Here is a 12,478-nt window from a genome sequence, read left to right as displayed (position 1 = left end):
TTTTCCTTTCCTGTTACATTTAAGATAGGTACCAGAACAGTCCAGCAGCAGACAGCACGGCAGTATTCCTCTGACAATGTCATTGTGGACCATAAGAGATATGCATGTCGTGGTATTCCCTGCTAGGAGCAGGCAGAGGCGATGGTGGCGGGTAGAAATTAGAATTGTCCGGAGGAATTAAATCAATTATATTTATATTTTGTTTATTTGTATAGCGCCCCTGCCCCAAAGGCATCTGGGCGCATACCTTAGGTTACAGTGACATAGTAAACATCAAGAGCAGTGACAATAAACAGTACGAACAAATAGTCAATTACTTATAGGAAATGTACAATGTATTTACATTCAGGTTGCTTACCGGGCAATGGCAATGGTGCAGGTTCATTTCAAGGAGGATTTAAGGCTGATGTGGAAGGTGAGAGATTTGGGAGTCTTGAGCAATCGGCCATGCTTTAGCCTTGCTCCTAAAAGAGTGGAAGGAGGTTTCCGATCTAAGTGGGTTTGGCAATGAGTTCCATAGTTTAGTGGCAAGGACCAGGAAACTAGCCCCGCCAGCTTTCTGCAGTTTGAACCTAGGTAGGGAGACACAGTGAGCCTGGGCCGCTCTCTGCAGACGGCTAGAGGTGTGGTGAGTGAATCGGCTTGCCAGATAGATGGGGGTGGGGGAGCCTGGTTGGCCACACATGCGTTAAGGCGATCGTTTTGAGTGAGACTCTTTGGGCTACTGAGAGCAGTATAGGCTGCACCTGGAGTCTGAGGTGTGCTGATTCTGACTCTGGTACATATTGACAGATGCAGGACTTGCCAGCGATTGGAGCATACAGGAATTCAAAAGACTTGACTTTCTCATCTGCAAATCCAATAATATATAGACATTCATGTTATTTGCTTAAACGTTTTCCTCTTGTTCGAAGTCCTCATCCAGTCTGTAACCTCAATGCAGTCTTTATGATGTTGTCTCACGGACCATTCAAACCCTTTGTTTTGGTTGACATTAAGGTGGTAACATAGAAAACAGTGCTTCTTCTTGGTCTAACCTCTGACTTAAGGGCCAGTGAAAAGCAAACCTTTTTCTAAATACAAACCTTTCATAGTGTTCCATAAAGACAGTGGTATTGCACAGGCCCCCTTCTTTCTCCTTTTTTCATATTAACCGAGAAGTCTCTTTCCCTACTTTCTTTGCATCTTCACGGGCTAACGAGACCCTTCACTGACAAGATGTCCCTACCGCTCTCAAATAAGTGTTTAGCTCTGGTCATGGGGTTTTGGAAATCTGTGACTCTTTGTCATATTTTGGAGGTTCATCAGCAGTCCAGCTTTGCTAGTTAGATAGTGGAAGCAATTCTTGAAGTAAAATGTCTCCCTGTGGCTTATAGGCACACACAGTGAGGGCAAACACCACCATGATAGCATTCTAGTGACAGGTTCCTTGTAGAGGATTAGAAAGCCAGCTGCTTGGCCAACTCCCTTCCTATTTTGCGGACATTGCTTCATGGACGTTAGTTCTCAATCTGAAACCACTTTTAGCCGGGCAGTTTTAAGAACTTTTTTCTCCAAGAATAGTTTGGGACTTCTTCTCCCTTAGGATTTATGTGCTGGGAAACACCCTATACAGAATGGAGGAAAGGGGACACGGTATAAGAGTAAGAAAATGTTACTCACTGTAGTGCACTTCTAGTCCATAGTCTCCTTTCCTCAGTAGGATCCTGCTTTCATCCCCCATAATGGAATTGGCTTATGACGTCAGAGCAGATGCGCAAAAAAGGGGGACTGATTGGTGGCGCTGGAGGTTGGGGTTTGTAGGGACAGAGCCACACTCTGCAGCCATGTGCACCTTCAAAATTTAAAGGGGAAGCACTCTTGCAAATAGCTCCGGTCCTGTCTCCAATGAGGGGGCACCCACATGGTATAGAGGAAAGGGGACTATGAACATTAGTCACTTCAGTGAGTTACTTTTTCTGTTTAATAATGTGAAGGAATAAACTGGTAAAAGTCTGACCTTCCAAAACACAACACCGCAACCAACTCGAAGGTTGGCAGAGTTATTCAGTCTCATCTGTCAATGAGCTAAGGTACACAAAATGCCCAATCGGCCCCATAACAAAACATTGGCCTCCAACATCTCCTCTGCGATACCCACTCATGCATTCCGTTCTATTTAGATGTTCATAGAATTTGATGACATAAAACTTGTTTCACAAGTTAAAGCCACCTCGCCACAGGGAGACCATTGGTCTGCTAGCTTTACTAAAGATCATAGAAACAATACCCCACATACTGTATGTGCCTCACACCCTTCACTAAAGGAATTAAGCAGTTCTTTACTAATGTTGTGGCCAGTGCCACCACTGTCTCCCCTATACTAAAAATTAAACTATGCTAACCCAACTGCTCTTGCAAACATCCCGCAACCTCTCTCTAGAAGCAGACGTTCTTGAAAGAGCAACGCTTCTGAAAGTGTGCAAGTAGAGGAGAGCTTTGTCCCAGAACAATACCCAGGGAACATTAAGGCTGAACTGCTGTGGACCCAAAGCTTCACTGCTGCCTGCACTGGAAGAAGGACCCTCTTCATGGGAGTTGAACAGTCCCATCTAGGTGCCAGCCCAGCTCTCTGGAGTAGGAGTGCAGAACTGACCGACTCATCTTGTCCTGGAGCCCTGGATTGGCACTTTCAGAAGCATCTGGAAACCTGTTTGGTCACATCGAGATATCTTTGAGCCATCACATGCCTGTGGTTCTGCTTTTGGCACTCCAAATGCAGCAAGCGGTTCAAAGTTTGTATGGACAACGGTTCGACTAATTGAAGTGGACCAACTCGTCTCAACCGGATCGCAGGCTCTACATCATGGCAGCAGCTAACTTAAAACCTGACTCCACTGCTGGAAGCCATCCAACTCATCCGTCTAGCACTCAGACTTCATCCCGCAGCACCATAGTCTTGCTGCTGAGTCGACCTTTACGCACAACCGTTGGAAGCCATTGTCTTACTGTCTCGATCACTGACTTGACCCATCGGGAGCCGACAAATTCAAACTAATTGATGTTGATCGCCAGTGGGATTGCATCGACCCAGACATCCTGACGCTGGCTCGACTTCAGCAAAAGCTCTGGAGACCAGAATACAGGAACTGTGGAGAAGCCCTATGACATTGGTCCACTGTTTGGGACCATATTGACTTGTACGCTCTCCTTCTCCAACATTTTCTTCAAAGAAAGAGATCCTTGAACAATGACTTGGTTTCCAATCTGTTATCGGAATATCCCTGCTTTTCCACCCAGAGTGTCCTTTCACAAAAGTCTGCATTCCGTTTTTTATTTTGCAAGGGTGAGATTTTTGAGAGTTTTATAAATAGTTTGTTTGCATTGAATGGTTTGATTAAAAGTCTATATACATTTTTATTTTTGACCATTTGATTAAAGTTGTTTGGGTTGCTACTATTATCAGCTAACAACCTCTGTAAAATTGTGACTGCAAATGAGGCATCCCTTTCAGGCTTTTCCTGTTTTACCTTTATTACTGCATTCCCTGCTGGTGTTGTAGTGGTATGGGTCTTAGAAGGTTTTTAGCTACTACTCCCTCATTCCTGTACTCCTACAGAGCAGTAGTCATTTCATCACACTCGTCAGCTGCCTATGACACAATAGACCACAACACTTACACTGTGAAGTAGTAAGAGATACGTTCCTAAGTGTTTTTAGTTTTTCCCCCTGGAGTATGACTGGAAAAGGTCAGTGAAGCCTTTTTCTGTCTCGCACTACACTGTGGGTTTCCACGTGTTCCATCAATCCATCCTGGCTTGTCAGCGTTTTTGATGCCACTTGCCATTATCCTAGTTTGCCAGTCTAATTCTACACAGACTATGTACTTCCCCATCTTCACTTATGCCACTACTATCCCAGCACACCTTCTGGTGTCTGCTTTCCAGGCAGTAGTTATAGTTCCAAAGTGTAGTTAGCAGTGTAGATTAGTCAAGGTATTTGGAGAGATTGGCCTACCCACTTTTCCAACCCTTTGTCTGTCCTTTCGTTGGGACATATAGAAGTTGGAAAAATTGTCCAGATTTCGTCCAGGGATATTTGTATGCCACAAATGAGATGGGGGAGGGCAGAGGTAGGGAGGGGGTCTTGGTGTACTTAAAGTCCTACTGCCATCATCTGTAAATGTTGTTTTGCTTCAGCAGGCTGGGCTCCTGGGGTGTGAGGATAAGCAGTCAATGGGTTTCAGACATCTCTTGATACTTTAAAGCCCTTCTTTGTTGGCGTTTTTATATCCTCCCCCCATGTTTCCCATTTGCACCCAAATAAACAGTTTCATAGTGTGGGGTGCATGGGGGGGGATTAGCATGTGTGTATTGTACATGGCATTCACTCTATTATTATTATTTATTTATTTGTATTAGTGTGGACCTCGCTTTGGGAAGCAACAGAGCGTTTTACACATCTTGGGGGAGTCTGGGGGGAGTGTACAGTGAGTAAAGCAGAGATACATGGGAGCATGGAACTAACAACGGGGGAGAGAGGAGGGCAGTTAATTTGGCAACAAGGAATCTACAAGGAAGCATGGGGGGAGGGGGGCCGATTGCTCAGTATCAGGTTATACTTTAAATGTGAAAGCTTCTGGTGTATAAGGCAAACTATTCAATAACTGTATATGTATTTCACGATCTCCAATTGGTATTCACGAAATTGTAAATTACTGTAGTTTATTTGCCTACTAAAACATGATATACCAACATAGTAAGCCATTTGTTCCTAATTTTGGTTCACCGTTTACAACACACATTTGAAATGTATGTTTCACTCCTGTAGAAATTGTACCGAGCCTCCTGCCCCGTCCTCGACGTCTACTGCTGCTGGTGAATCCCTTTGGAGGTCGGGGCCATGCTCTCCAGTACTGCCACACCCACATCCTACCAATGATCACTGAAGCAGACATCAGTTACAACTTGATCCAAACAGGTGAGCAGGGCATAAGAGAGAGAAATCTGTAGAGTACCAGGGTGGGATTTATTTATCCGACGACTCCAATTTCTGAATTGGAATTCTACAGTAGCAGCTAGTAACACTGAGCCCACCAGCAGCCATCTGTGCTGGAACATAATTGCTCAGCAGTGCCAGAACATTTAAAGAAAGCATTGGTAAAGCCAGTAGGTCTGTCATTGCAAATGGACGTTTCCAGTGCTTGTTTCATTTTAAATCAGCAGAGCAGAACTGCCCAACCAGGACTTCAAGGACCCCCTTCGACTAAAAGGTGTTTGTGAATAGATCAGCCAGTATGTTACTAGTGTTGAGAATTTGATATGGATATAGCATGAATCCTATTTGTACCAAAAGTGCCTCCATTTTAAGTTCATATATTTAATTCATAACATTCACAAATCACATTGTGTTACGGGCGTAAGAACCAGAGCAGATGCAGGTGGACTTATTCCCCCACTTCCACGGTGGATGGGATTAGACAAGGCCTTATCACCTCACTTTTCTGAGCTGAGGGTGCAGGGCAAAGAGCGAAACAAGGTTTCGTTTATTCAGCTGCTGTCCCAAAGATAAGAGATAACTGCGAGAGTCTAGTTTGGTTCCTTCAGCCATTGAAATGCAAAGGCTGACTACATGTTGCCTTGTCAATTAGCAGATTTTCAATATCAATGACTAGGCTACAGGAGGGGTCTTCGGAGTTTGCAAATGGACCTGCCCACTTAATTTCCAGTTGTTTTTCGTATTCATACAGAACAGGTAAGACTATCTCTGCAATCAAAAACATGCTACTCATTTCCTGCTTGGGTGAGGATGGTTAATATCTACAATATGTTTTAATGGTCTAGAGTGGTGTCTGTGCTGTCACGAGTATTAGCAAAAACTATGCATTAAAGGTTGTGCAGTATGTAAATAAACAGCAATTTGGAGGATTATGTTTGTAATACTGGCATAGTTTGTTTTTCTCAATAAATCTTGGAATACACAATACACACATGTCTTGAAGACAGCCCGAAATACTGCAATCTGGTTTGGGTTAAAATGGATTGAATATGTTACTAATCCCTGGCATTTGACCAGTCGACAACCTCCTGCCCCTTCCCCCCCAGCCTTCCCCCACTGTTTTGTCCTTATGCTCCTGCTTTGTGGCCATCATTTCTTGCATCCCTTGGACAAATGTTTAACAAGTGTTAAAGGAGTCAGTGTTTGTGTCCTATGATATAAATGCTGTTGTAGCAACTATTACATATGCAGAAAGACATAAGCACCATATCAGATGTGTGAATAGTAATATATAGAACTGTGCGTGCATTAACAAATACACATAGAAAGAAATGTTCCCTCTCCGTTTTGCACAGCAAAAGAGAGGACATTCATTATGACTCATAGCCCTGTATTTCACCTGGACAGCAATGTTACACTTGTGTGACAAAGGTTATACAAGTGTAACATGGCTGAAACGTACAGTGACACCTACTTGCCCTATGAGGCAGTGGACTGCTGTAAGGAGGCATTCGTGCCAGATTGTGCAGAGTTACCAACGAGCGGCCTACTGTACATCAACCTTGTGCATCCAATGTTTAAAGCCTGTAAAAATACATTCCAGTACACTAGTTGCTGGTACCCGATTACACACTGCTGTGGTACATAGCTTACAATGGTGCCATACCCATGCACACCAACAGAGCCCCCTTTCCAAATGTTTGTCAGTGTTTGGCCAGCTTCAAGTAGCAGTCTTCTCCCTTTAGAAAAAAACAATCACTCCCTCGTTCGCATCTCCTTAAGGGACATACCCAACAATATACCCAGTCCCATTAGCCACATGCAGCTTTGCCTGAAGCAGTCTAATGGTGAGCAATATAAATGTAGAAGGCAAACACTGATCACTGCAATTTGTGTTGTGTGGCGGCTTGGGACTAGGCTCTATGTCCCAAGCACCCAATCGGAAAAAACGGAAGCTGAGGTGTCTCTTCAAGATAGCTTAGCGAGCTGTAACACCAGTACATTACCAGCCGGGCACGGGTTTCAATCCCAGTAGGTGGCCAGCAAAGAAAAATACCCTTCTTCCGCTGTGCAGGAAAGGTCCTCCAGACAGAAAAAAGCAAGTGACTGATGGTTGCTTTTTCAGAAAAGTAAAAGAACATCGTGTCCTCTTGTTCCTGCCCACTTCAACCAGTGGCAAATGTAGACGGTCCCACTAGCAAAAAAAACATTGATGTACCAGGCAGCATGAAAACAAAACGGAAGGGTCTTTAAAGCAACATTCAACACCTTAACAAAAGAATAAAAATACATCGTTGGAAGGAATATCAAGAACTAGGCAAAGTAGACTAAAGGTGCTTTTAAAGGCCTTATTCTACAAGTCTACCCCAACTTATACTGTAGCCGACACTTTTACAAAATGGCTGATCCAGTGCACTCAGAATTCGTTTTGCTAATTTATCAGGGCATTACAAGCTTCATCTGTGTATCGCACATGTCGCTCATTAACATGATCATCTATTTTACATGGGAGAAAAATCCTCATTGTTTTTGTACTGATAAATCAATATTTGTTAGCATTTAGGAATACATTACTTGAACAACAGTCTTAACCACATGTGGTACTTGGCTGTGAAAGCAAGAAAACATGCACTTTGTAACTAATCAAAATCCATCCCCAATGCAGACAGTTATACTAGCAGTACAAAAGTAGGAATCCTCTGGAAAGATTGGGGAGTGGGTTCCTTCAAAGCTGAAGCTTAACAAATAGATTGTGGGGTTCTGCAGTGTTCTCGTTTGTCCATCTACTTTTCAACATCTGCACGAAAGATTTCCTAGTATCTCTCAGAGCTTTTCGACACTATGCAGGTGATCCACAGATAAGTGTTCTGGTTATTTTTAAGGCTGATAACGATTAGTCCAGCATTCAGAGTGTATTTAGCCAGGGTGATTGATAGATGAGGGAAAGCTGCCTCAAACAAGGTAATATCGAAATTCTCAACATTGCCTTATCAAAAACCATTAAGTCTAACCCACCTGTTCTATCTTTTGGATTTGACATACATGTTCAATGTAAATATATGGTCCTTCATTTATGGGCATGTAAATATCCAATGTAATCAGCTGTGCAAATTATTATATAATTTTATTAAAACAACTCTGCCCCCTTTATCTGAACATCATTTTGCAGTAATAGCTCACTCCATAATAATAGCGAAGATAGGTTGTAATTCCCTTTGCCTAGGTATATCTCAGCAAGTCCTTCAGCAGCGTGTCTATTATGATCTTCTCTGCAACATATTTCTGCAATATTCAAGCCATCTGCACTGGCACCTAGTGAACTCTAGTTGCATTCTCAAGCTTCTTGTTCTCATAAACACAGCCTGGTATGGCCTGTATCTAGCAAATATTCTCTCATGGCGGTTATCTAACTGTCCTCAATGTGCATGAACTTGACACACCCTTACTATCTCTCGCTATAGGCATTCTAGTGCACCACGCATGTTGGAATGCTCTCTAAGATTACTTTAGACCAGTGGTCTTCAAACTTTTTTGGCCTGGGCCCCCCTGAGCAAAGTTTGAGCAGGCCGGGCCCCCCCAAAAGTGCCAGATGAACAGTATGTAGAAATTGCTATGAACTTTTGTGTGCCGTCACCATACCCTTCTCCCAGTAAAGACCCTGGGCTCTCCCCACCCTACTCCCACCATTATCCCAGTGCTACTGCCCATCCTGCTCCCACCAAAGTCTCATAACGCAAGCATACACACATCCATACAAATTTAAATAAAACATAAATTGCCATAAACGTACCTTCTGCAGGGTTCTGACCGTGGTTGCTAAAATGCCCCGCTCCAGGTTGCTCTGCCCGCATGTGCGAGGAGGCGCAGGAGCACCCCCTCGCACATACATACATACATACATGCAGTGCCCCAGCCAGCATTTCCAATGAGCTATGCAAGGCTGGCAAAGCAAAATGCCCCCAGCCTTGCATCGCTCAGTGATCATGTGCGGCTGGGGAACTGAACTGTCAAAGACAAACAGTGTTTCCCTTTGACAGTTCAGCCAGCCCAGGAGCACTCCCTCAGCTGGAAAAAGCAGCTGAGTGAGTGCTCAGTGTTTCACTGGGCTGGCTCCTCGGCTCCTCCATAATGGGTGAGGTGGCCAGTGGGTGGACGCCCCCTCGCCCATTATGGATGAGCCGGCAGGCTCGGACTGGCCTATAGGGCAATAGGACGATGACCGTACCAAAAATGCAAAATGCTAGTGTAGGCCAGTCAAAATGGGCAACTCTTTTGGCCAATGTGGGCCAGTTTGAGGAGTTACTTCACTATGCAGCTAGTAGTTTTGACCATTGTTGCTGAATAAATATTCTTTAAATATCACAATTTGTTTACATTTGAACAAAAAACAACCACTTGGGTACTATTCAAACAGTCTGCGACTAAAGGACTGACTAACTGATTATCCATTTGCAACCGCTGGCTATTTTTTCATTGGTGCCTAAGACCGTTTTATAGTCCAGGCTGACCATGTGAGCTGCCCCTTCCCATTTCCTCCAATCTAAAAATTTTTTTTTTTTTTTTTTTACATTTCATGCTGGGCTCTGGCAAACCCCGCCCCCGGGGAGGGGTGCGGCCGCACCCCCTGGGGAGCACGCCCCACAGTTTGAAGACCTCTGCTTTAGACAAAAAGATCTCGACCTTCTTGAAGATTAAAACTCTTCTGATGTTCTAGCTTTTAGGACTATGTAATTTCATTACGTTTTCAAACTTCTCATAATTATTCTTAACCTGGGTTCCAACCCCCTAAAAGCACGCTGATGCTGTTTTGCTGCCTGCACTTTTTGCACGATAAGGAATGGAATGGAGATGAAGGAAGGACTGCAGCATTTGATTTGTCATTATTCATTTGGGAACTTCTTATGTAGTTTAACAGCATGATCAGAGGCAGCTATTAGCAATAATAGAAATAATAACTCCAGGACAATGTAATATAGCACTGAAGTGGAAACAAGACAAACCAAGCAGCAGGGAAACAAAACAGTATTTCAAAATCCTACTTAAAAACGTTTTTCCCTACTCAAACAACTCCACTGGCAGTCCTTGCCAACAGAAAGTTCCCAATGACTCGGTTTGCCAATAAAAAAAGCAAAACTAGATAAAGCCAACTGTCCTCGATACATTTTTAATTTAATTCAACAATTTTATGTTAACACCTCAATAAAAGTAAAATTAACAACTGATGGTGCTCTTTCAGAACCCAACGAAACAAATATGGGCTTGAAACAGGGCTGCCCATTTGCTTCTATTTTATTTAATTTTTAAATTTCTGATTTTTACAAAGCCCTGTCTAATATGCGATCCTTCTCTCCGCGACTTGGTAACCATCACATTCCGTACCTACTATATGCTGAGGACCTAGACCTGTTTGATAGAACCCCGATTGGCCTAAATAGAAAACTTGCTGCATTGACCATCTTTTCTCAAGATAACAATCTAAGCATAAACACCAACAAATCCAATATTCTGGTGTTTAACACAGTCAACAAAAAGCACAAATTCAGTTTCAATTGGAAATTAACCAACAAAAATCTGGTACAAATCAGGTCATACAAATATCTAGGAGTAAATTTGAATGTTCATCCCCAAGACAATCCTTATAAAGAAGAATTGACGACAAGAATGAGAATGACTGCGAATCAGGCTAAAGCCATCCACCGCAAATACGGAAGACTTTCTTTAATGCCAGTACATATGTTCTATTTACAAAAGGCCATGCCCATTATAACCTACGGTGCACAGACAAAGTTACTGATTAAGGAGGTTAGATGGGACTCCCTTGAAGGTACATTTTGGAAAACAATATCACCGGTACTGCAGAGCATTCAAATTGCTCTAATACGTCATGAAATGGGTCTCATCTCCCTGCGAAGTGCTGCAAATTGGTCAATGCTGGCCCTGTATAGAAAAGTGCTCCTTTCATCAGACGCCACAAAAAATGGATTTCCGGTAATAAAGCAACTACTAAAGAATCCAGCCACTAACTCCCTAATAAAGTGGAAGAATCAATGCTTAAATATCCTATTAGATGCTGCAATATCTGTAGACTTACTACTAGAAGCCCCGGACAAAGCAAACTTAAATTGTATAGGAAAGATTGGATCGACACCAGAGAAACATGTATGAATTATCACGCGTTTAAATTAGGAGCATTTCCTGAGAAGCTCTTGAATGTGGTTCCAACCTACATCCAAGCGTTCCCAGACAGAGCCTATGCTGGCACATTTTTAAGAGTTAGACTAAACCTTTTACCAACCAATGTAAAAATGGCATCATACGACAGGGGGCTCACTGTTTCTCCCATATGTAGATTCTGTAAATTGGAAACTCGACATGAAACCATGATGCATCTATTAATTGAATGTTAGTCTTTATCTGAATTAAGCGAAAATCATTTGTTCAAACATTTTAAGCACAGAATCACTTTGACAAAAGAACAGATGTGGAATTACATTTTTAACGCTTCTAAGACTAGTTTAATAATTGACATAGTTAAGTTTGTCGTCAAACTTAATCTCCAATCTGCTGATAACAAAGTGCCTGTTTAAACCTGTTTTACACCCTGTATCTGTTAGTTCATTTTATGCATTTTATATCTAGTGTTCGTGTTGGAAAGTTTTACAAATATATGTATATGTTTTAAATCCTATTTTATCTATTATGTCTGTTATCAACGATTGGATTCAGATAAGCTGATAACAACAATAATGTGTTTAAGAACTTGTGTATAATTGAAAATGTTGATTGTCAACTAAACCAATTCTTAATAAAAAATAAAAATAAAAAAAAAAAAGGAAATGTTCCTTTTCCACAAAGTAGTCTTTGAATGACCAGGGATTAGCTCTCCTCCCCCCAGCCCTCCAGTTTCCTTCTTGTTCCACTTCACAAGTTAGGAGCTTGTGTCCTCGTTTTGTGGTTTCCTGTACTTTGCAAAATAATACCAAAAGGAAACCGTGTTCACTCAGCCAGGTAACTGGTCTCCATATTCCAGGACTTTCCAAGCTTTCCTAAAGATGTATAACAAAAGTTCTCAGCTTTTCCCGTGAATGGGTTTATGTCTGGTCCACTCCTGCCAAACACACACTAGGTAATTGTAACCAATAGTATCTTCTTCTTTCTTGACTGAACTTCACCTTGTTGTCAGACTTTCAAATGGGTGGATTTGGGATGCATTTTACCAGCTTGGTGGTGTCTTCCCTGTCTGTCTCTGTTTCTCTCAGGGTTCCAGACCCTCTTATTCGAATGGATTGTGTTCTCCCACGTATTCCTCATCTTTGATATCCAGCTTCAGCTGCTTTCGTCTCGAGGATGATATCATCGAAAGGATATATAGCATGCCCAATCCCCGTTGGCTTCAGTTCTGTTTTTCCGCATAAGCTACCGCTTTGAGAAATACAGCGTGCTTCATTGTTATCTTTGCGATAATGTCTTCTTCGTCGACACTGACTACCACGAAGACTGG

The 12,478-nt window shown here is 42.5% G+C and overlaps 1 protein-coding gene across 1 annotated transcript in view; it reads left to right on the top strand.

Moving 5' to 3' along the window:
- SPHK2 (sphingosine kinase 2) overlaps positions 1 to 12,478 on the top strand; it is a 374,111-nt gene that overhangs the window by 122,789 nt on the left and 238,844 nt on the right. Inside the window, exon 3 of the mRNA XM_069607036.1 lies at positions 4,810 to 4,959. Coding sequence (XP_069463137.1) covers positions 4,810 to 4,959 — 150 coding nt within the window. The remainder of the gene's footprint in view (positions 1 to 4,809; positions 4,960 to 12,478) is intronic.

The sequence above is a fragment of the Ambystoma mexicanum genome, chromosome 1p (assembly GCF_040938575.1).
Source record: "Ambystoma mexicanum isolate Mex_15411 chromosome 1p, UKY_AmexF1_1, whole genome shotgun sequence".
Lineage (NCBI taxonomy): Eukaryota > Metazoa > Chordata > Amphibia > Caudata > Ambystomatidae > Ambystoma > Ambystoma mexicanum.
The sequence above is the reverse complement of the archived record's forward strand: the minus strand, read 5'-3'. Positions and strand labels throughout refer to the sequence as shown.